At 38.6% G+C, this 26,159-nt stretch overlaps 1 protein-coding gene and 1 pseudogene across 6 annotated transcripts in view; one reads left to right on the top strand and one right to left on the bottom strand.

Annotated features, from left to right (window-relative positions):
• Positions 1-26,159, bottom strand: part of CCDC7 (coiled-coil domain containing 7) — a 171,496-nt gene that overhangs the window by 95,287 nt on the left and 50,050 nt on the right. For all 5 annotated transcript variants that reach the window (XR_014774283.1, XM_084756142.1, XM_084756143.1 and 2 more), the window contains 4 exons: positions 23,151-23,358; positions 22,134-22,185; positions 8,993-9,100; positions 8,320-8,421 (listed from right to left, as the gene is read on the bottom strand). Coding sequence is in view for 4 of the 5 variants with exons in the window: in XM_084756142.1 (XP_084612268.1) it covers positions 8,320-8,421; positions 8,993-9,100; positions 22,134-22,185; positions 23,151-23,358 (470 nt within the window). In the remaining variant the exon portion in view is untranslated. The remainder of the gene's footprint in view (positions 1-8,319; positions 8,422-8,992; positions 9,101-22,133; positions 22,186-23,150; positions 23,359-26,159) is intronic.
• LOC311582610 (RNA-binding protein 7-like) lies at positions 20,323-20,875 on the top strand (annotated as a pseudogene). The gene has a single exon. The product of its transcript is annotated as an RNA-binding protein 7-like (transcript).

Genomic DNA, 26,159 nt, shown 5'->3' with positions numbered 1-26,159 from the left:
CTGGTTGATCAATGGAATCAAATCGAAGACCGAAAAATGAATCCAAAAACATATGGTCACTTTATTTTTGACAAAGACGCCAAATCTATTCAATGGAAAAAGGATAGCATCTTTAACAAATGGTGCTGGTCTAACTGGATGTAGAAAAATGCAGTTGGACCCATATTTATCACCATGCACAATACTCAGATCCAAGTGGATTAAAGACCTCAACATAAAACCAGAGACACTAAACCAGTTAGAAGAAAAAATAGGGAAGAGCCTTGAACACAACTGGCACAGGAGACAACTTCCTGAACAGAGCACCAATAGCCCAGGTCTTAACATCAACAATCAATAAATGGGACCTCATGAGGCTGAGAAGCTTCTGTAAGGCAGGAGACACTGTCAATAGAACAAAGCGACAGCCTACAGACTGGGAAAAGATCTTCACCAACCCTACATCTGACAAAGGTCTAATATCCAAAATATATAAAGAACTCAAGAAATTAAACACTACCAAACCAAATAACCCAGTTGAGAAATGGGGCTCAGAACTAAACAGAGATTTCTCAACAGAGGAATATTGAATGGCTGAGAAACACTTAAAGAAATGCTCAACCTCCTTAGTCATCAGGGAAATGCAAATCAAAATGACTCCAGATTCCATCAGAATGGCTAAGATAAAGAATCAAGTGACACTATATGCTGGCGAGGATGTGGAGAAAGAGGAACACTCCTTCATTCCTGGTGGGAATGCAAACTTGTACAACCACTTTGGAAATCTATCTGGTGCCTTCTCAGAAAACTGGGAATAGGGCTTTCTCAAGACCCAGCTATTCCACTCCTTGGAATATACCCAGAAGATGCTCCACCACACAACAAGGACATATGCTCAACCATGTTCGTAGCAGCCTTTTTCATAATAGCCAGAACCTGGAAACAGCCTAAATGTCCCTCAGTTGAAGAATGGATAAAAAAAAAAAACAAACAAACTGTGGTTCATTTACACCATGGAATAGTACTCAGCTATTAAAAACAAGGAAATCCCAAAATTTGTGGATAAATGGATGGAACTAGAAATGATCATACTGAGTCAGTTAACTTCGAAACAGAAAGAGTCACATGGTATATACTCACTTATAATTGGACACTAGCCCAAAAGGCATGTCCATGAAAGTCTTCACTTACCAGGAGATTGGAATGCATGTGAGGACATACTATTGGGACTCTAGGTGAGAGAAATATAGGAGAATGGGGAAATAGAAGGATCCAGAGGGTCCTAGAAACCTCAAAGTACTGCACCAACCAAGGACAATACAAGCAGCAAACATTGAACCCCTACTCTGATCTAGCCAATGGATAGGACATTCTCCACAGTTGAGTGGAGAGTAGGGACTGACTCTGACATGAACTCTGGTGCCTCATATTTGACCACTTCCCCTAGGTGGGGAGGCCTAGTGCCACTCAGAGAAAGAATAAGCAGGCTACCAAGATGAGACTTGATAGCCTATGACCATATAGTGGGGGAGGAGGTCCCCCTCAGTCATAGACTAGGGGAAAAGAATAGGGTGAACGTGGGAGGGAGGGAGGAATGGAAGGATACAAGTGATGGGATAACAATTTATAAATAATCTGAATAAATTAATTAAATAAAAAGAAGAAAATCATAGAAGAAAAATTTCCCAACCTAAAGAAAGAGATATCCTTAAACATACAAGAGGCCTACAGAACACCAAATATGCTAGACCAGAAAAGAAATTCCTCCTGCCACATAATAATCAAACACTAAATCTGCAGAACAAAGAAAAGATATTAAAGGCAGCAAGTGGAAAAGGCCAAGTAACATATAAAGGCAGATCCATTAGAATTACATCTGACTTTTCAACAGAAATCATGGAAGCCAGAAGGGCCTGTGCTGAGGTCATCCAGACACTAAGAGACCACAGACTACTATATCCAGTAAAAATTTCAATCATGTAGATGGAGAAAGCAAGATATTCCATGACAAAATCAAATTTAAATGGTATCTAAACTCCATCTCAGCTCCACAGGAAATAGTAGGAGGAAAACTACATTGCAATGAGGTCAGCCACACTCAATAAAATGCAGTATAGAGATATTCTCACATCAGAAAAACCAAAACACACACTGCCACACATAATCACCACTAACTCCACAATAAAGGGATCCAAGAACCATTGGTCACTAATAGCATCAATGTCCTCATCTTCCCAGTAAAAAGACACAGGCTAGCAAAATGCATGCAAAAGCAATATCCATCATGCTGCTGCATTCAAGAAACACATCACAGCAACAAATATAGACATTATCTGAGAGTAAAGAGCTGGAAAAAGATTTTCCAAGCAAATGGACCCAGGAAGCATTCTAATATCTTTTCATGTAGACTTTCAATTAAAATTTATCAAGACAGATTGAGAAGGACACTTTATTCTAATCAAAGGAAAAATCTACCAAGAGGACATTACAATCCTAAATATCTATGTCCCAAATACTAGAGCACCTGCATTCGTAAAAGAAATAATTTTAAAGTTTAAATCACACATTGATCCTAACACAATAACAATAGGAGACCTCAAGGCAGAAATTAAATAGAGAAATAATCAGCTAACAGAGGTCATGAATCAAACAGGCCTAACAGACATCCATAGAACTTTTTACCCAAGCAGAAAAGATTATACCTTTTTCTCCATGCCACATTGAACCTTCTCCAAATTAGACCATATGATTGGCCACAAAACAAGCCTCAATCAATACAAAAAATTCAAATAATCCTCTGCATCTTATCAGACTACAATGGCCTAAAGCTGAACATCAACAATAATAGAACTAACAAAAAGCCTATAAACACATGGAAACTGAATAATGTTCTAATCAATAACAACTGAGTCAGGGATGAAGTAAAGAAAGAAATTAAAGACTTTCTAGAATTCAGTGAAAATGAAGGCACAATATATCCAAACCTTTGGGACACAATGAAAACAGTGATAAGAGGAAAGTTCATAGCACTGGGTGCCTTCATAAAGAAATTAGAGACATCACAAACAGCAACTTAATGGAATACCTGAAAACTCTTGGGAAAAAAAAACCAGACATACCCAAGAGAAGTAGTTGACTAGAAATAATCAAACTCATGGCTTAAATCAATAAATTAGGAACATAGAAAACAATACAAAGAATAAACAAAACCAAGAGCTGGTTATTTGAGAAAAATCAACAAGATAGACAAACCCTTAGCCAAATTAACTAAAAGACAAAGGAAGAGTACCCAAATTAACAAAATCAGAAATGAAAAAGGAGACATAACAATGGATACCAAGGAAATGCAAAGAATCATTAGATCTTACTTCAAAAGCCTATATGCCACAAAATTTGAAAATCTAAAGGATATGGACAATTTTCTTGATAAATTCCACTTACCAAAGTTGAATCAAGACCAGGCAAACAAATTAAACAGCTCTATATCCCCTAAGAAAATAGAAGCAGTCATCAAAAGTCTCCCAACCAAAAAAAGGCCTGGGTCAGATGGATTCAGCCAAGTCAGGGTAAACAAGTCCTCAGTAGTTCCTGCCCTGTGAACAAGTCTGGCAGAAATATTAGACCAGAAAGCTGAAGATGAGGCTCCAACGTTATAAAGTGTATTGGGTGACTGGTCAGGCAGTAAACTGTCAATTTGTACATTTTGTACAAAAAGTCAATTTGTACATTTTGGGAGCTGCTAACCCACACTGCTGGTTCACTCAGGAATTTAAGTTTTATTCCTTCTCAAGTCTCTGAGGGGCATTGAAGACAAGATAGTATAGTTTTATAACCAAGTTTAGCTGGTTAGGGGAAAAGATCATTTTAGATCAAGATAAAGAAGTTAAGTGATTAGAGTTGAGATAGGATGGATATTGAATCACATTCATAAATTTAGACCCAACAAGACAGGAAAGACACTTCAAACGAGATGAATGCAGATGGCCAAGTCACTATGAATGTAACATGTCTAGAACTCATTATTCTCATGATTATCACATGGATCTCCTTGCTGTATGTAGTTTGTTTTATATATGTGTAATAAAATAAAAGTATATAAAAAAAGACATGTGTCACCATGCCTGGATCTAAGATTTTCTTTACCTGACACTTGCTCTATACCAGGCTGGCCTTGAACTCAGGTCTGCTTGCCTCTGTGTCCTGGATTAAAGGCGTGTTTGTATTCCAGCTGACCACACAGACCTGGAAGATCTTTGGATATGCTCTCTTGCCAGATGGATCACACTGGATGTGATCTCTTGCCAGAAAAGCCATGTTCTGAATTAACATTCCTCTACAAATAAACATACCACAATACACAGCCGCATAGAAGATAAGAAACAAGGAGGATGCTTAAACCTCCCTCAGAAGGGAAAATAGAATATGTAGAGGTTGTCATTGAAGAGAGGGACAAGGTAGGAGAGGGAACACAGAGAGAAGTAAGGGTGGAGATCAGACCTGGGGAAAGTCAGGATGGGGGAACAGAATGCCTACAGAAAGAAAACTGTGGGTGCGGGCATCTCTGTTGACAAGCTGGAGACTTAAGTCAGAATAGGTCTCTGGAAAGATATGAGGGGGATCCAGCTGAGACTCCTAGTAGCAGGGGTCATAGTGTCTGAAGAGGACACCCTCTAACTAGATAAGACTCCTAGTAGAGGGAAGAGAACACCAATATACCCACAAAAACTTTGATCCAAAATTTACCCTGCCTACAAGATATGCAGGCATAAAGATAGAGCAGGTAGAGGTAATAGAGAGATTGAGGTAATGTCCAACCAATGCACGGCCAAATCCCAGGCCCACCCTATGGAAGAGAGCCAGTCCCTGACACTATTAATGATACTCAGCTATACTTGCAGACAGGAGCCTACCAGAATTGTCCTCTGAGAGGCTCCACCTAGCAGTGGTTCAAAACAGATCCTGAGACTCGAGCAAAACATTGGGCAAAGTATAGAGAGTCTAGTGGAAATGTGGAGGGGAGGATATAATGGTGTAGAAGTGGCAACAGCTCCCCGGAAGACCAACAGAGCCAACTCACCAGGGCCTAGAGGGGCCTGTGGAGTCTAAAGCACCAACCAAGGACCATGTATGAACTGGACCTAGGTCCTCTACATAGATGTAGCCAATGGGCAGCTCAGGCTTCATGTGAGCCACTAGTAAGGGTAGTAGGAGCTGTCTCTGGCATGGACTCTGTTGCCTGCTTTTTGATAACTTTTCCCTGATGGAACTGCCTTGCCAGGCCAAAGGAAAATAAGATGAACTCAATCCTGATGTGACTTGATAAGATGGTGTATGTGGGTGGGTGAGGGAGGCTTCCCTTTTCTGAGGAATAAGGGAAGGGAGGGAGGGTGGGACTGGGAGGAGAAGAGGGGATGCTATGACTGGGGTGTAAAGTGAATAAATAAATAAAAATTTAAAAATACTACAGATCTATTACAAAATAACACTGAATTGACATTAAAAGAGGAACAACAGATACATAGACCAGTGGAATAAATAAAGAACCTAGAAATATGTCCACAGCTAAGTGATAGTCCCCCAAAGTGCCAAAAAAACCCATCCTGGAAAAAGCTCAGCATCTTATAAAGGGTGATAGGAAAACATCTACACAAAGAGAATGAAACTCAACTCATCTCACCCTGGATAAAAATCAACTCAAAATGAGTAAAAAACCTAGACAGAAGGCTTGAAACAGAAAGTGCTGAGGAAGATGGGAAACAACTTTCAAATATTGATACAAGCAATAATTTTCTCAATAAGATTCCAAGATCACAGTAAACAAAACAAAGCTAACATGTGGGAGCCTACCAAACCCACAAGCCTTTCCAGAGAATAATCATCATAGTGAAAAAGCAGCCTACAGAAAGGGATAAAATCTTTGCCAGCTGTCAGCTAAAAAACAAACAAACATAAAAGGTCCTAACACAGAAATTAAAGAATTCAAATGAAAATAGCCACTATAGACAGACTCTAAAAGAAATACAAATAGTCAATACATGAACAAACTCTGTAATGTTAGCTATTAGGGAAACGCAAATCACAACCATAATGAGATACATCAGAATGGCTGTGATAAAGCAGACACCACTGAGGAAGTACCTGAGAGAAAAGAACCCTTGAGAGCCGTTGATGGGGATAAAAACTGATGCGTCCACTGTGGGAAATGGAATTGCATTTACTCAGAAAGTTGTAAGCAGAATGATACGATCCAACCAATTTACTTCCCAGTATGTACCCAGATGTAGCAAAATCAAAGACAGAGACATAGTTGGACATGTTTGTTATTGATAAGGTTAGAAAAACAGCATAGGAACCTATCACCAGTACAGATGACAGTGCAGATGGATAAAGGCTATATGGTGTATATTGGAATCTTGCATTTTGCAGAAAAATACATGGAGCAGGAGGACATCATGTCCAGGAAGTAAGCTAAGCACAGAAAGACAAGGGTCATAAATCTACATGCTATGTCATGAGTGGAAATTAAGAAAGACATTACTTAAAAGTAGAAGAGGACTGGGGAGGAAGCAGTGCTGAAGGACAAGGGTAGAAGGAAGGCAGACGACGTCAATGCATGTGGTGATAATAATACAACAAAAATAAAATGAAGAGGCCATAATAGAATATCGGACTTCCTAGTAGTGATAGCATTAAGATTGTGTTCTTACAGTGTTGTGTTGTAATTCCGAATAAATCAAACAATGATACTAAATATAAGAACTACAACAGTGCTTTTACTGAGAAAACGCAAGGGCGGACCATTACTCCATGAAGACAGTTTTGTATGTCTATGAGTTCTCCCTCTTTTAAAAGCTTTACACTGTGTATCTGTGCATGTGTATGTGTTTGTGTACACATGTGAGGGGCAAACAGTGGAGGCTACATTGTATTTATGCACAACCTAACTGTAAACTATTTACAATAATAGAAAATATGTAAGAATTACACATTATGAATGTACTGGTGAATAAATTAGGCTGGAAGTAGCTCAATATCAGAGACTACCTATCATATCTGAGGCCCTGGGTTCAGTAGTCTCCTCTAAAAAGAATAAATATAACGTAGTTTTATTGATATGAGAAAGAGAAAAAGATGAGTTTGCAAGAAATATGAGAATTTTTATGTGGTAGATACCAATAACATAAGAAGTATTGTAAACTAAATAGAACTGTAAGAAGAAATATGTAAAGCCTAAATAGAAGGTACAAGAATACACACCTTACAGTTAATGTCAAAACTAACACAAAGCCCAAGGCAATGAAAACAGAGCAAGTTAAACAACACAGCCTAATGCGAGTTCCTGAAAGGGCAAGGCGGTGCACACGTAGTGAAACCACCTGCTCAGAACAGGTAATACAATTATATTCACTATAATTTCTTCTAGTGGCTTTTAGCATCTGGCACAATATTTTTATCTACTCTTCCTCTGTTCTTGGGACTACAAGGAAAAAAGGCTGTTAAAGCTCAGAATCGAAGGCATACCTGTTGTATAAGTGCTAAATTCATAACACATTAATTACTCAAGGTAATTTTGCCTCATTTCTTCAGACATAAGGAATTTTGTACTTTGTGACAATAAACTAATAAAGGAGATGGTCTACCTGAACTATAAACATTGTGTTAGTTTTCAGATGCACAGGTAGATAGTGCATTATCTAGTTTTCTTAGTGTATTAAGACAATATTATCAAAGTTTAAAATATTTGTCATTATATGCCTATGGGAAAATATATGATGTTATAAAACTATACAGCATTAAAAGAGTAATAAACTAGATTTTTAAAAGTCAACACACAAAAACATACTTAAACTTTAAAATAAGAAGTAACTAAATTAAATTAGTCACAAGTACTAATTAAAAGACAGCTAGTTGTATTTGAAAAAATACACCACTATCATTGTATGCATGATAAAGGGCATGTGGAAAAGCCATAAATGTGTGGGAAGATTATATTGCTAAGATAGAAAATGATATATCATAAAAACATGTTTTTTAAAAGTAGAACTTCCTGAACAGAAGACATAACAGTTTTTAAGTCTAACAAACATTTAACTGCAGAAGTGGTAAGACAGTGTGTCTTTAATTAGAACTAAAGTAAGTTTCTGTATGCCAGGGTTAGTAGAAAAGTTAACAATTGAATATAGTAAACACAGGCAAATAATCAATAAAGAACAGTAAGTATGGATAAATTACATTATAAAATAAAACCCTGACATAACTATTGGTATAACTATAAAAGGATGGACAGAGTTATCCTGAATTCAGTTGAAAACACCTTTGTAATATTTAATAATTACTTACTAAACACGCTCTCATATTTGGTGGCGTCAAGATTCTCCATTTCAGATTTTGTTCTTGAAATTAAATTATTGACATCAGGTGTTTTTGCAGCGATAAAAAGTGCTAAAGAGAAATAGATTTATGATGAGTCTTCTGGGTAGTCAAAACCGTCCCATTTGTCTGGTGTTTCAGAAAGAGGAACACAAAGCTAAATTCATGAACTATACAGCAAAAAGACAGTGCCAATTAAATGGGGAGTGTGCAAGGAGTTTTCTTGTGTGCAGAGAGCAAACTTCAGAGCGGTCACCGACCATACAAATGGCAGCCAAAAGGTGTCAATGCTTGTATTTTAGTTCTCTGGGTGTTTTGATGTCTGTATATTTAGATGAAAACATTCTAAGTCATGATTATGGGAAAGGGAGCGGTAGAGATGAGGGTGGGTGTGATAGGGATGGAAGGGAAGGGAGAGAGTAGTAATTAGAATGCTACCTCTCTGTCATCTCTTTCTATATACTCATGTACATGGAGCTGTTGAAGAATGAAATTTAATTATATTAGACTATTTAATTAGAAATTATTAGAATAAAGCTATAAAATGTATTCTCATATAAATAATTGTGATCCAAGGAAAAGTGTCTTGTAGTTGTGTTTAGCTTATAATAATTTAGTCAAAGTTCTCTGTGACTGTGCTCACATTTTCGTTTCCCTCTGTCAGTAAGTCGCGTCCCTGGAGGCACTTGGAGAGCTGACAGCAAATCTTTATCTTCTGGTGCAGGACTTTCTTTTGGTATCTCATAAATAACTGCATAAAAACAATCATTCAGTATACTAAACAAAAAATCCTATCTCTTATGAGTATCTAGATTTCAAATATCAAAGAAAATGACAGCAACCCTTACTTTTAAATGTAAATAACCCAGAGGCTAATTCTGATATGACTATACTTTGAGTATTTGTAGCCAGATGAGAAACACTGACTTCTAAACACAGCAGGGATGTTACACACATGAAATCTCAACAGGATAGTTGCATAAACAAGAGTAACACAATGGCCACACCAGTTGGCATGCCGGTGTGGATGGGGAGTCATGATAATGCTTAACCTCTAGACAAAGGGCTTTAGGCAGACGAATCAGTTGTGTGTGCGTGTTCGTGTAAAAATGTGTACATGTTTATGCATGTGTGCACATGTAGGTACATACTTACATATTCATTTAAAGAGGAAGTGGTCATGAATTTGAAGGGAGAGGCTAACACAGGAGGAATTGCAGGATAGAGAGGGGCAGTGGAAATTATGTAAATACAATACTCATTACAACAGTCTCAAAAATAAAAATTTTAATTAAAATTATAATATATTGATAAATAAGTGTTTCTTATGTGTTAGTAAGAGAAAATAAAATATGTGCTTCCCATCCCATGATAGGTATCTTTCTTTAGATTGGGGATATTTTCTTTCTTTCTTTCTTTCTTTCTTTCTTTCTTTCTTTTTTTAAGTTTTTTTGAGACAGGGTTTCTCTGTATCCCTAGCTGTCCTGGAATCACTCTGTAGACCAGGCTGGCCTCAAACTCACAGAGATCTGCCTGCCTCTGCCTCCTGAGTGCTGGGGTTAAAGGTGTGCGCTGCCACCACCAGCCAGCGGGGACATTTTATTCTATGAGCTTCTTAAAAACACTTCAAATTCATTTTTTCTCTATTGTTCTTCTCATCTTATTTCCTTCCTTCTGCTAACATGGGTGCATTTTCTAAGGATCTATATATTGGAAAGTATTAGCATAAGGGCGGAAGCAGTCAGAACACCAACTAGACAGATCCAGAAAGGAAAATCTCCGTAACACACAATAATCAAAACACTAAATAATGCTAAAAGCCTCAAGTCACATATAAATGAAGGGACATTAGAATAACACCAGGTTTTCAAAGGAGACACTGAAAGCTAGAAAAGCCTGGAAATATGTCCCACAAGCTCTGAGAGAGCACAGACACCAGCCCAAATTACTATACCCAGCAAAGGATCAATCACAATTTATGGAAAGAGAAAAATATTCCATGATAAAAAATAAATTTAAACAATTTCTTCTTACCAATTCAGTTCTACAGACTACAGAGAGAGAAAGCTTCACTGTCAAGATAAACTTAACTACACTTTGGAGGAAACAAAGAATAAATAAACAATGGTAAGTAATAAATCAAAAGAGGGAGAAAAAACACAACAAAATAATATGAATGAATAAATACTCCCCAATAGTGACTATCAATAATAATGATCTCAACTTCCCAATGAAAAGACACAGAGTAAGATGGCGAATTAGAAAATAGGATTCATCTTTCTGCTGCATTCAAGAAACACACTCCACCACCACGGATAGACATTACCTCAGGGTAAAGGACGAAAGGATTATTCCAATGAATGGGCCTAAGATGCAAGCAGGTGTCGCCATTTTTAAATGAGGCAAAGCAACCATCAAAACAAAACTAATCAAAAGAGATAGGGAAAGACTCACTCATCAAAGGAAAAGTCTACCCAGAGGATATTTCAACTTAGTCATGGGCAACTTCAATATCTCATTCTCACCAATAGACAAAAACTAAACAAAGAAACGTTAGATTTTAAAAATGTGGTAAATCAAATGGGCTGAACAGACATCTACAGAACATTTTAGCCAAACACAAAAGAATATAACTTTTCTCAGCAGCTAATGAAACTTTCTCTAAAATCAACCATGTACTAAGATACAAAGTAAGTCTCAATGGATTTAAGATACAAGGAGAAATAACGCCCTGTATCCTACCTGATTATCATGGATTAAAGCTAAATACAAACAACAATAGGAACGGCCAAAAGTGCACAAACTGAGTAATTCACTACTGAATGAAAATGGGATCATGACAAAAATCAAGACGAAAATGAAAATAAATAATAATGTAAAATGAGAATGAAATCACAATATACCCAAACCTATGGGATACAATCAAGACAGCTCTAAGAGGCAAGTTCACAGTCGCAAGCACCTGCATTTAAAAAAAAAATGGAGATATCTCATCTTAGTAACTTAAAGCCACACTTGAAAGATGGAAGAAAAAGAAAGAGGAAGAGGAGGAAGGGGGACAGGGGAGGGAGAGGAGGGAGAGGAGGAGGAAGAAATACTCAAAAGGGATAGCTGGAAAGAAATAAACTCAGAGCTGAAATGAATGAAAAAAAAGTAGAACAACAAATGTATAATTCAAAGAATCAATGAAACAAAGAGTTGGCTTTCTGAGAAAATTAGTAAATTGACCAACTTTTAGCCAAGTTAACTAAAAGAAAGACCAAGAGATAATCTGAATTAAATACATTAGAGATGAAAGGGAGTCATTAAAACAAACATTGAAGAAATTCATAGACACATAAGAACTTACTTTAAAATCTCTATTCCACCAAATCGGAGAACTAAATAAACTGATTAATTTCTTGATATATGTGACCTGTCAACGTTAAATTATGATGAAATATCAATTCAAACAGATTCATAAACCCAAGTGAAACAGAAACAATAACTAAAATCTCCTGGCAACGATAACAAAAACAAAACAAACAAACAAACAAACAAAAAACAGTGTCAGTGAATTTGGCAAAGAATTCCACTGTACCTATACAGAGAAACTAATACCAACACTCCTCAAATTATTCCACTAAATAGAAACTGAAAGAATGTTTCAAATTTTTAAAATAAATCACCACTAACCTGATACCACAACCACATAAAGACTGAACATAAAAAGAAAATTATAGGGGATCCAAGATGGCAGCGAGCAGTGTGGACCGTGTTTGGAAGCTCCAGTGAACAATTCAGGGAATTGCACAGATTTCTGAGCCAGGAACACCAAGGTCCCCACACCACGGCAGCAGGAGTGATCCGCGGTTCAGAGGGACCAGGATGCAGAGGACCTGCGTGCCCCTGCACATGAGAAGAGCACGGATTTTCTCGGATCGGAGGAGCAGCAGCGGCGGCAGCAGCAGCACCAGTGGCACCAGCGACAGTGGCTGAGGTTTGCAGCTCTGAGCCTTCTGGTGGAGGCGATTGGTGTGGTGGCCGGTGGGAGTTGCTGCGGGAGAGGGGGCTCTGGACAGGATTTGCGTCCCATGGTGCCTTGTGACCCAAACTGGACTTGGCAGACAGTTCAGCCCCAGAGTCCCGGGTTCAGCTCAGTGCATAGTGCCATGGAGACGCTGGCTCAGCGCAGCAAGCAATTCTGCCTGAGGCACTAGCTCAGCGCAGCCACAGCTCCCCTGCTGCGACACAGGCTGGGCACAGCGCTCGGTTCCACCCTCTGCGCCAGCTCAGCGCAGCCTCAGTTCTCCGGCTGTGATGCAGGCTGGGCAGAGCGGTCGGTTCCACCCTCTGCGCCAGCTCACCTCAACGAGCAGTTCTGCCCAAGACACTAGCTCAGCTCAGTGGGCAGTTCTGGGGCGCTGACGCAGGCTGAGGTCAGCACGCAGATTCAGCCCAGAGGCCCTAGCTGGACTTGCCGGGCAGATTGGGTCCAGAGACTCTAGTTGAGCTGTGCGCACGGGCTCAGTGGCTCCAAGACTCTGGTTGGACTATCCATGCAGTATAGGCCCAGAGTCCTGGGCTGAATTCAGCGTGCAGTGTGAGTCCAGAGTCCCTGGCTGAGCTTGGTGCACAGTTCCGCCTCAGAGACTCGGGTGGAGCTTGGCGTGCAGTTTGGGGCCTGAGTCCCTAACTGTGCTTGGCAGACAGCTTGGGCCCAGAGACACTAGCGGAACTTTTGACACAGTCCCGGCTCTAAGACTCTGGTTGGACACAGTGTGCAGTTTGAATCCAGAATTCCTGGCTGAGCTTGGTGGACGGTTCGGGCCCTGAGTCAATAACTGACCACAGCACACACTTTGGGCCAAAAGCCCCTAGCTGAGCTTGGTGCACAGTCCCAGCCCAAAAATTCTGGCTGGACCCCGTGTGCATTTTGGGCCCAGAATCCCTTGCTGAGCTCGGCAGACGGTTCAGGCCCTGAGAATCTAGCTGAGCTCAGTGCACAATTCAGGCCCAGTGTCCCTGGCTGGACTTGGCAGGGAACCCAGAAGGCTGTGGATACCTTGGCCTGAGCCAATGCTTATTCAGAGACCCAGAACAATTGCAGGACCCACAGCACAGGGGAGCTGAGGATCACTGGCTGTGAGAGTCCAAAATGACAGGGCTAACCTCCTGCCATCCACACCAGTGAAGTATCAGAGATTCCAGCCTACGGAAATCATGAGAAAACAAGTGAATCTATCATCAGACCCCCTCCATCCAACTCTGGAAGCTACCCAACAAAAACAAAGACGCTAAGATGTCTAAAGGACAGCGTAAAAGTGTATGCAAAAAAAAAACAAAAAAAAAACAAAACAACATGGCGTCTCCAGTTTCCAGCTATCCCAAAGAAAACAACCCAGAGAACTCAAATACAATGGAAATACAAGAAAATGACCTCAAATCCTTAGTAATGAGGATATTAATGGAGGAAACAAATAAAATTCGTAATCAAATGCAAGAGGATGCAGCCAAACAGGTGAGAGACATAAAAGAAGCACATAGAGTGGAACTGGAAAAATTTCAGGAAAATGCAAACAACCAGATGGAAGAAATAAATAAAACGGTTCAAGCTCTGAAGACCTATAAAGAAGCAATGGAAGAAATTCAGGCATATGCAAACAATCAGATGAAAAAAAATCAATTCAAGATCTGAAGACGAAAATGGATTCAATGATAAACACACAGACAGAAGAAAAACGAGAACGTGAGACCTCAGAGAAGAAGGCGAATGACACAGTCCTGAGCTTTTCTAACAGAATCCAAGAGATGGAAGAACGAATCTCAGGTCTAGAAGATACAATCACAGATCTTGAAGCAACCATTAAGGAAAATGCCAAATCTGGAAAACTCCTGACACAAAACATCCAAGAAATTAAGGACACCATGAAAAGAAGAAATCTGAGGATAATAGGCATTGAAGAAAGAGAAGATATCAGTCTCCAAGGCCCAGAAACTATTCTCAATATAATCATAGAAGAAAATTTCCCCAATCTAAAGAAAGAGATGCCTATAAACATACAAGAGGCCTACAGAACACCAAATAGAATTGACCAGAAAAGAAAAACTGCCCGTCACATAATAATCAAAACACAAAGCATACAGAACAAAGAAAAAATATTAAAAAGCTGCAAGGGAAAAGGGCCAAATAACATTTAATGGCAAACCTATCAGAATTACACCCGACTTCTCAACAGAGACCATAAAAGCCAGAAGGGCCTGGACAGAGATCCTGAAAACCCTAAGAGACCACAGATGCCAGGCCAGACTACTTTACCCAGCAAAACTATCAATAACCATTGATGGGGCAAACAAAATATTCCATGACAAAAACAAATTCAAACAGTACCTATCCACAAATCCAGCTTTACAGAAGGTACTAGAAGGAAAACTCCATCCCAAAGGGTCAAGCTACAACCAAAACTACTCAGGAAATAGATAACTATACCATGGCAAAAACACAACTACACAAATGCTTGACTGGAAACAACATCAAAATTAAGACTCTTAACAGTCACTGGTCATTAATATCTCTCAACATCAATGGTCTCAATTCTCCAATAAAAAGACACAGACTAATGGAATGGGTGCATAAACATGATCCAACATTCTTCTGCATTCAAGAAACATATCTCACCCATAACGATAGGCATTACCTCAGGGTAAAAGGTTGGAAAAAATATTCCAAGCAAATGGTCACAAGAAGCAAGCAGGCGTAGCCATTTTAATATCGAACAAAATAGACTTTCAACCAAAATTAATCAAAAGGGATGAGGAAGGACACTTCATACTCATCAAAGGTAAAGTCAACCAAGATGACATCACAATTCTGAACATCTATGCTCCCAATACAAGGGCACCCACATTTGTAAAAGATCTGCTTAAAAACCTTAAACCACACATCGATCCCCACACAATAATAGTGGGAGACTTCAACACCCCACTCTCACTGAAGGATAAGTCATCGAAACAGAAACTAAACTGAGAAATAACATCATTAACCAATGCCATGGGTCAAATGGCTCTAACAGATATCTATAGAACCTTTCACCCAAACAAGAAAGAATATACCTTCTTCTCTGCACCCCATGGAACCTTCTCCAAAATTGATCACATCGTAGGTCACAAAGAAAGCCTCAACAGATACAAGAGGATTGAAATAATACCTTGTATCCTATCAGATCATCATGGGCTTAGGCTGCAATTCAACAACAACAGAAATAACAAAAAGCCTACATGTATGTGGAAACTAAACAATTCTCTGCTAAATGACACCTGGGTCAGGGAAGAAATAAAGAAAGAAATCAAAGAGTTTCTGAAATTCAATGAAAATAAAGGAACAACATACCCAAATTTGTGGGATACATTGAAAGCAGTGCTAATAGGAAAATTCATAGCACTAAGTGCCTTTAAAAAGAAATTGGAAACATCGCACATAAGCATCCTAACGACACAACTGGAAGCCCTAGAAAAAAAAGAAGCAGAAACATCCAAAAGGAGTAGATGTCTGGAAATAATCAAACTCAGGGGTGAAATTAACAAATTAGAAACTAAGAAAATAGTCCAACGAATCAACAAAACCAAGAGCTGGTTCTTTGAGAAAATCAACAAGATAGACAGACCATTAGCCAAACTAACTAAAAGGCAGAGAGACAGTATTGAAATCAACAAAATCAGAAATGAAAAGGGAGACATATCAACAGACACTGAAGAAATACAAAAAATCATAAGATCCTACTTTGAAGGCATATATGCCACAAAATTTGAAAATCTAAAGGAAATGGACGATTTTCTTGATCAATTTCACTTGCCAAAGTTGAGTGAAGAAGAGATAAACAAGCTAAATAGTCCCATTTCCTCTACAGAAATAGAAGCAATCATTGATAGTCTCCCAACCAAAAAAATCCCAGGGACAGATGGTTTCAGTGCAGAATTCTACCAGACCTTCAAGGGTGAGCTAATACCCTCTTCAAGCTACTCCAAAAGATAGAAAGGGATGGAACATTACCAAATTCATTCTATGAGGCCATAGTCACATTGATACCTAAACCTCACAAGAAAGAGAATTTCAGACCAATTTCTCTTATGAACATCGATGCAAAAATACTAAATAAAATACTTGCAAAACGAATACAAGAACACATCAAAGATATCATTCGTCATGACCAAGTAGGCTTCACTCCAGGCATGCAGGGATGGTTTAATATACAGAAATCCATCAATGTAATCCACCATATAAACAAACTGAAAATAAAAAAACCACATGATCATCTCTTTAGATGCAGAGAAAGCATTTGATAAAATCCAACACCCATTCATGTTTAAAGTTTTAGAGAGATCGGGGATACAAGGCACTTTCCTCAACATAATAAAAGCTATATACAGCAAGCCAATAGCCAAAATCAAAGTAAATGGTGAGATACTCAAGGAAATTCCTCTAAAATCGTGAACAAGGCAAGGCTGCCCACTCTCTCCATATCTCTTCAATATAGTACTTGAAGTTCTAGCCAGAGCAATAAGACAACAAAAGGAGATCAAGGGTATCCAAATGGGAAAGAAGGAAGTCAAATTATCCCTATTTGCAGATGATATGATAGTGTACATAAGTGACCCTCAAAATTCCACCAGAGAACTCCTACAGCTGATAAACACCTTCAGCAAATTGGCTGGATACAAAATTAACTCAAAAAAGTCTGTAGCCTTCCTATACACAAATGACAAGCTTGCAGAGGAAGAAATTAGGAAAGCCACACCCTTCACATTAGCCACAAGCAACATAAAATATTTAGGAGTTACTCTAACTAAGCAAGTGAAGGACTTGTTTGAAAAAAATTTCAAAACTCTGAAGAAAGATTGAAGACGACATGAGAAGATGGAATGATCTTCCTTGCTCATGGATCTGGAGAATTAACATAGTAAAAATGGTCATCCTACCAAAAGCAATCTACAGATTCAGTGTAATCCCTATCAAAATACCTACACAATTTTTTAAAGACATTGAAAGTTCAATTCTGAACTTCATATGGAAAAACAAAAAACCCAGAATAGCTAAAACAATCTTGTACAATAAAAGGTGCTCTGGAGGAATCTCCATACCTGATCTCAAACTGTACTATAAAGCAATAGTAATTAAAACAGCATGGTCCTGGCACAGCAACAGGCTGGTTGATCGGTGGAATCAAATCGAAGACCCAGATATGAATCACACACATATGGTCACTTGATTTTCGACAAAGAAGCCAAATTCATTCAATGGAAAAAGGATAGCATCTTCAACAAATGGTGCTGGTCTAACTGGAGGTCAATGTGTAAAAAAATGCAACTGGACCCATATTTGTCACCTTGCACAAAACTCAGATCCAAGTGGATTAAAGACCTCAACATAAAACCAGAGACACTAAGTCACTTAGAAGAAAAAGTGGGGAAGAGCCTGGAACATATTGGCACAGGAGACAACTTCCTGAACAGAACACCAACAGCCCAGGCCTTAATGTCAACAATTAATAAATGGGGCCTCATGAGGCTGAGAAGCTTCTGTAAGGCTAGAGACACTGTCAAGAGAACAAAGCAACAGCCTGCAGACTGGCAAAATATCTTCACCAACCCTACATCTGACAAAGGTCTAATATCCAAAATATATAAAGAACTCAAGAAACTAAACACCACCAAACCAAATAACCCAATTGAGAAATGGGGCTTGGAACTAAACAGAGAATTCTCAATAGAGGAATATCAAATGGCTGAGAAACACTTAAAGAAATGCTCAACCTCCTTAGTCATCAGGGAAATGCAAATCAAAACAACTCTGAGATTCCATCTTACTCCCATCAGAATGGCTAAGATCAAAAATTAAAGCGACACCACATGCTGGCGAGGATGTGGGGAGAGAGGAACACTCCTTCATTGCTGGTGGGAATGCAAACTAGTACAACCACTTTGGAAATCTGTCTGGTGCTATCTCAGAAAACTGGGAATAGGGCTTCCTCAAGACCCAGCTATTCCACTCCTTAGAATATACCCAGAAGATGCTCCAGCACACAACAAGAAAATTTGCTCAACCATGTTCATAGCAGCCTTATTCATAATAACCAGATCATGGAAACAGCCTAAGTGTCCCTCAGTAGAAGAATGGATAAAGAAACTGTGGTACATATACACTATGGAATACTACTCAGCTATTAAAAACAAGGAATTCCCGAAATTTGTGGATAAATGGATTGAGCTAGAAATGATCATAATGAGTGAGTTAACCCAGAAGCAGAAAGACTTAAATGGTATATACTCACTTACATCTGCATACTAGCCCAAGGGGCATGTCCCACGAAAGCCTGCACTTACCAGGAAACTGGGACAGAGGGGAGGACATCCTATTGGGACTCTAGATGAGAGAAGCATGGGAGAATAGCAAAGTAGAAGGATCCAGAGGGTTCTAGAAACCTACAAATAGAACATTATGATAGGCAGATTTGGGCCCAGGGGTCCCGCTTAAACTAAGGCACCAGCCAAGGACAATATAGGCGGTAAACTTTAAACCCCTACCCAGATCTAGCCAATGGTCAGAACAGTCTCCACACTTGAGTGGAGAGTGGGATATGACTTTCTCACATACTCTGGTGCCTCACATTTGACCATTTTCTCTGGAGGGGGAGACCTGGTGGCCCTCAGAGGAAGGACAGCAGGTTACCGAGAAGAGACTTGATACCCTACGAGCATATACAAGGGGAGGTAATCCCCCTCAGGAAAAATCATAAGGGAGGGGAATAAGGGAAAAACGGAGGGAGGGAAGAATGGGAGGATACAAGGGATGGGATAACCATTGAGATGTAACAAGAATAAATTAATAAAGTAAAAAAAAAGAAAAGGAAAGGAAAAAAATTATAGGTCAATCACCCTTATTAACATAGGTGCAAAAATTCTCAACAAAATTCTAGTAAACTGAATTTCAAAACACAAAAAAGATTATCAACCTCAATTAAGTTGACTTCATCCTTGAGAAGCAAGCATAGTTCAACATATATAAATCAATGAATGTAATCTACCAAAGAAACGGACTGAAAAAAATCTCATTAGATGCAGAAAAAGTATTTAACAAAACCCAATGTTCCTTCATGATAAAAAAAAAATTGGAGATAAGGGACATACCTCAGCAATATAAAAGTCTATTTATAGCAAGCATACAGCCAACGTCATCCTAAATGGAGAAAACTCAGTAATCTGTACGGAATTATAAAAGAAACAAAAGGGATACACAAAAATGAGCTTCACAAAACTGTAGCCATGAAAGGCCATGGAGGTAGATACTCTTATTTCTTTTAGTTTTGTTGTCTTCACTGATAATTCTTCATTAAATCTAAGGTTATAAATATTTATGCTCATGTTTTCTTTCTTGAGGGTTTTTTTTTTTGGTGTATGTTACTGTGTAAGCACACTGTGAGTGTGCTTAATGACGCTGAATTGAATTAAGTCAGTTAAAATCAACTCTTGTTTAAAATCATAACTAACATGGGAGTCCTGACTGTGTCTGAATATCCCACGGCCACAGAGGACATGCGGAGGCACTTACACTGAGGAGCACAGGAGTGATGCTTCCATACCTAAAATCTCAACCATTTCACTTTATTTGGAAAGTTATGCAATGTAAGTGGGATATTAAAGACAGGTATGCGGCGCAGTAAGGTCGGTCAGCCTGGAGATGGCAGCCTAGGCCTGAGACTGGAAGCGGCTCGGCGATGGGGCGTGGCCGCAGAGGTTCGTGGGTAACCTGGTGACGGAGGAGCTGCTCTTCGAGTTGTTCCACACGCTGGACCAGTAATAAAGGTGGAAAAAAATCCCAAAAGATAAAGATGGCAAACTGAAGCAGTTTGCATTTGCAAATTCCAAGCACGAGGTATCTGCTCTTTATGCCATGAATCTTCTCAACGGAATCAAACTTTTTTGGAAGGCCTATCAAAATTCAGTTTAGATCAGGAAGTAGTCAGGCTTCTCAGGATGCCAGTGTGTCATACCCTCAGCTTCACGTTGGAAATTTAAGCCCTACCTCCACATCTCCTGACAGCTATGAAAGGATGGTGGGTAAGGGGACTCCATCAGCCCAGATTGTCCAGAGGTCCTTTTCTTCTCCAGAAGATTATCAGCGGCAAGCACTGATGAACAGTGTTCAGACAGATGTCAGATGTTGGTAAATTTGGTTCTCTACATGGAGATCAGTCGGGATTTTCAGCATCAGTTCAACCACAAGCTCATAGCTTTAATCAGTCTTCCAGCTCCTGGTGGAGCCAAGATGCACTGTCATCCCAGCGTAAAGGACAGAATTCTCACCCCTACCTAGCAGATAGACACTATACCTGCGAGCAGTGCTACTCTGACCGTGGGTCTGACTATCATTACAGAGGAAGCCAAGAGGATTTCTACTCTGATGACAGGAAATCATGATGGCTGGAGCCATGACTGTGATAACAGGATGGACAGCAGTAGAAGTGGGAAATGGCCCTCATCTCGGCATTAACGAGCGTTCCAGGGACGTTGTTTACAGGGCCACTTTAAGTCCTTTTAATTAAGTTGTTCCAGAAATAGTTCAGGAAATTATACAGAGTAATCCCCCAATTTCCCCTCTGTCTTTGGAAGAATTTTTAAGCCTAGCAGCAGTTCCATACAGAACTGTGGCTCCTCATTTGTCACTCTAATTACCTTACCTCGGGGTTTCTGAGGAGGAAGAGTTTTATACAAAAGAGTGTGTCATCATTCTGGTCACATCAGACAGTCCAGGAGAGATGAACTGTACAGATCAGTTGTATTATAAATCAAATAGTTTAATTAGCTCACCCTTTTGTGTTGTAAGAAATTTCTCAGTAATGAATCATTTTGGTGTCTATAGTCTGAAATGGCTGTCTGCATTTTGTTAATAAACAAGAAAATAGAACTTCTCAGTAATCCATTTATTAAGTTTACTTAAACCAGTTTATTGGTTTTGTTTGGGGATAACTCATATTTCCTAACTCAGAATTTAAGTACAAAGTCTGTGGTATGCTCTTGAATTTTATCACCACTGAACATATATTATAAATCTATACTAGTTCATCCTAAGAGCTTTAAAATTCATTAATTATATATTTGTTGCATGACTAGTCACTCAGGAAGTTAAATATCTACATATATTTTTTACATGAAATGACTGTTAATGAAAATTCTTTCTAGAGGAACAATGATGTTAATATATAGAGAAAATGGCAAAATGTTTCACTGCAAGGGTTACAATTTTGAAATCCATGTTTCAGGATCCCAATTCTCTTTCACTGCAAGATCATTTTTAAGAATTCATTCTGTGAAAAATGTAGAGCCTCTTTATACCACAGCATTTATACTGTGTTCCTTTTAATATATTAAATACATGAAAAAGGCATGTGTGCATAAAGACTAGATTTGTCTTAGTTTTATACATACTATATATCAACAAATCCTCAAAGAACCTAGCAAAATACCAATTATTCAATAGCAGAGATCATCATGTCTTCTGATGTACCCAGATGAACTTCTGATGCACTAATAGTTTATGGTGCTAACTCTGCTCTCTCTCAGTTCAGGCCATGGAGTTGAAATGGAGTTTTAGTTACATAGTGAGAGCACATCAAATTAACTCTTGCATAACCCCCAGCGAGCATAGGTTTTATTTAGGAGTTTGTTATGTTGGTGTTTCACAAGGGCCTTATTCATAGGGAGACACAAACTTTCACATTTCATGTTATACAACAGAAAATCTTTTTTACCTTTAATGTTTTCTGCTTCTGTCTGGGATAGGATTTGTTCTGGTGCTTCATTCTTAACAACAAAAAATTGTGGTAAATTATTACAAATAATATACATCAAAGCGCTATTTAATTTACTATTTTATCAGGAAGCTTTTCACCCTAATCTGAGTTCTCATTACAAAAACATTTTATTTTTCATTACTCTCTCAATTCATTAAATAAAAAGTTGTGAACAATTAGAAAATCTGAGCTACATGTGGGAACACCAAGCACTGAAATGGCAGGGAGTCATGTAATGTAACCAACATTATAGCTCTTGCTTAAAATTCCATTTTAGCATGCTTAATTCCTTAGACAAAGCTTAATGGCTTCCAGAAGTCTTCCATAAGCCCACTTTAGTAACAGCCATAATAATGATAAAAAACCATACTGTTGGAGATATGTCATGTGCACTTGGACTGTTTAACCTTTCTTTTTCCCAGATTTTCTGGCCCTAAAAATGTCATAATTAAACACTTTTCTAACTAAAGTGGTTCTTAAGTTTTCCTGGGTTCTAAGTGTATATAAAATCAAGACAGGAACAGCTTTAATCCCAGCACTTAGGGATGCAAAGGCAGGTAGATCGCTGTGAATTCAAAGCCAGGACCGCCAAGGATACACAGAGAAACCTTGTCTCAGAAAAAATAATTGTACATAAAATCACTCAAACTGATATGATTTTACAGTCAAACTTCTTTACACTATAAATATCATTGTTGATTAATTTTGAATAAAAACTGAACATTTTCTTCATCTCATGAATTATTTAAGCAACTTTCTGTAATACCAATTAGAGTGTTTTACACATTGAAATTTCTAGTTAGATTTTTTCCAAATATTATTTCCAACATTGTAAACATAAACCTTTTATATTAAAAAGCACACTTGTTATTGCCTAGTAAGGAAATATTGGTAAGGTTTTATTCAGAAACTATTAAAAACACCAAAAAAATCTATTAACTTAAATTAAGCAATTTTCAACATACTGTACCACACCTTTTCTGTTTCATCAGTGAGAACAGGAAATGACACCAGGGACGACATCTCTGTTTCTTTTGGCTGGGGTGGGCTTGGTTCTTGGTGCTCCTCTGTTGACGGCATTGCTGTAGAGGACTTAAAGTTCTCTGGTGAGTGCTCGTCGTCGGGTAGGGATCTATCATCTGATGCACCAGAGAAACCCTCTAAAGCTGAAGGATTCTCCAAGCTTTAGAATTACAAAATGTCTAGTGTTAGATTAGGTGGAGGACATTAAGTTTGTAACTGAAGAATCATTTAATTGGCAATGATATTAGGCAAGCAAGTTTATATACATCAACTGGTCAAAGGTAATTCAGACACAAAATTGATGTCACATAAGTTGAAGATGGCAACGCATCTTAAGAGATTTAAAGTAAAGACACAAAAAAGTGCATTTAAAATATTGCAGTAGTCATTCACGATAACAGAGCATAGGACAAGCATTAGCCAAAGCTGAACTCAGGGTAGTTTGGAGGCTGTTGTTTAGTCATATTTACTTGAAAAACATCCTCACAAATTTATCTCAGAGTGGAATAAAAACCTCCCCAGAGAAGTCTTAACATTAAAAGTGACATCAAACATCAAACATAACACTAAACATTAACATTAAAATGTTTTTTAAACCATGACAACTCCAAGTTCAGAGTTAGTTGGGTTTTAAAGTAAGGTTAGGGTTAGGGTTAGGCATGAAATCAGATTTTCTTTCCTACCACAAGGCATGAGACTAGCCCCCGAGTTTCTAGAACTAGAGTGTCCACAGAGCACTTTCTGCCTGCACAGTCCCGGTTTATGCATCTAACAATATTCAACAGCAGGTAATACTTAATGGTATCAGTACATACATTTTCTATGAAACACTCCTTTTTATTGGGGCCATCACTGATCACTTGTCTTTAAGCAGTCTTAACCAAGTTTAAGATTATAATAGTTTAGCTTAGTCAAACAATACTTTGTTTGAAATAATTGCATAATGGTTGTTGCAAAGTCTCTAAAATAATTCAGTAAAGTGGGTAAGAAATTTCCAAGTACAGATTTTTGTGGTGCCATTATAAAGCAAGTTCTAATGTTACAGAGAATGGTTCCCTTCCTCTTTTAAATTAACAAGGATAAAAATCTCACCCTCAAGCATGACTTACTAGGTTTTCCTAGTATTTAAGATGAATACTTATTAAACACATATTCTTCTAGATGTGATTTTAATGACACACACCAGAGGACTATTGTCATCGGGCTGTTGAAGCATAAAAATGGTTTGGGTGTACACTGCGAACTGATGTTTTTTTAGAAATTTCCTTCCTTTGCTATTATTAATTTTTGCATACAACTTTAAGAAGAGAATACAATATTTCTCAAATTTTTGATATGGAGATTTTATTTTGAGGTGTTATTACTTATTTGATTTAAGCAGGTAAACCATCTTACGTAACAACAGAGAAAGGTTGTAGCAATCCCAATAGTGTGGCCTGAAATACTGATTTATAAGCATTTTCTCACACTCAGACACTGACCACTTCTCATCTTCTGAACTCATAGAAGACCACTGGATATAACTGAGGAGTGTGTGCTGGGAAGATAACCCTGGCCCTAACCCTGAGAGGAAAAGTGCTAAATGGATGCAATTAGAGGTCGACACCATCTGACGTCAGTCCAGTCAGTGCCTCTGAGATGTGGGAATGGGAGTGTTTCAAAGCCACTGTGAACCACAAAGGAGGAAGTGGTGTATAGTGTATACTCCTAAAGATAACAACAACAATAATAAAAGTAATGATGAAAGTGATGGGTACTTGCCTCCTCTCTGGTGTGGTTTATGTCTTATCAGTTTGTGTCATTCACCACCTACCTCAGTTTAAGGTTCTTGCTAGCCATCGCTATTCCGGAACATGAAACAGTACAACAGTATAAACTGAGGCACATGCTTTAACAGGGCTCATACAGCCCAGGACAGCATTCCCTATAGCTCAGATAGCTCTGTGAGGACAAATCACTTTCTGTCTAACACCCATGTTAATCCCCCGCGTCTGGGCACTGCAGCAGCTTCACACTGAGTTACTACATGTGTGCTTGTTGTAGACACACCATGGACAAAAGCTCTTCTTACATGAGCCATGAGGGCAAAACAGAGGAAACTTCCCTGATTTTGTCTTTTCAAGGTCCTTTTCAGGATAACTTTGCTTAGCTCCATTCCCATTCTTTCAGAACACTTCAGCCACAGCCCTCCTCCTTTTGCGGGGGGTGGGGTTCAAGACAGGGTTTCTCTGGGTAGCCTTGGCTGTCCTGGACTCTCTTTGTAGACCAGGCTGGCCTCAAACTCACAACAATCCACCTGCCTCTGCCTCCCGAGTGCTGGGATTAAAGGCGTGCACCACCATGCCCATGTCACAACCCTCCTCTTTAGGGGGAAAAACCCCAAAACTCTCTCAAGTGTTATTGTAGTTGCTGACTTTTTAATCATCAATGTAAATATAGGTGAGTGAACTTAATATTATCTATTACGATATAAGATGTGGAATACATCTCATATAAAAAAAACTAAGCTTCAGATGTATAGTACATTATAATATAAGATATTCTAAAACTAAAATTTATTGAAATTTTCAATATTGTAAATGTAAAACTCAATAGTTATCACATATGTGCATGTGCAAGCACATATGAGTACATGTGGGCATGTGTGGAGACGAGAAGAAAACCAGAGTATCATGCTCAAGAGTAGAGCCCACTTCCTTCAAAACAGGGTCTTTATTGGTCTAAATCTTACAAATTAGACTAGGCTAACTGGTCAGGGCTCTGCTGGTACCAGTTTATCTCACCTCTTCACTGCTAAGATTACAGTTGTACACCATTACACTCGGCTTCTGGAGACAGAGTCAGGTTTTCCCATTTGCAAGACAAGCGCTTTACCAACTGAAATAGTTCCCTCGTTCTAACACAAATAGTTAATAGTTTAAAATGTTTGTCATTGGTCAAAATCTTCTGAGCAACATGTGG

Source organism: Acomys minous (genome assembly GCF_964271855.1).
Source record: "Acomys minous genome assembly, chromosome: 14".
NCBI classification, from domain to species: domain Eukaryota; kingdom Metazoa; phylum Chordata; class Mammalia; order Rodentia; family Muridae; genus Acomys; species Acomys minous.
This window is presented reverse-complemented; position numbering and strand designations above follow the sequence as displayed.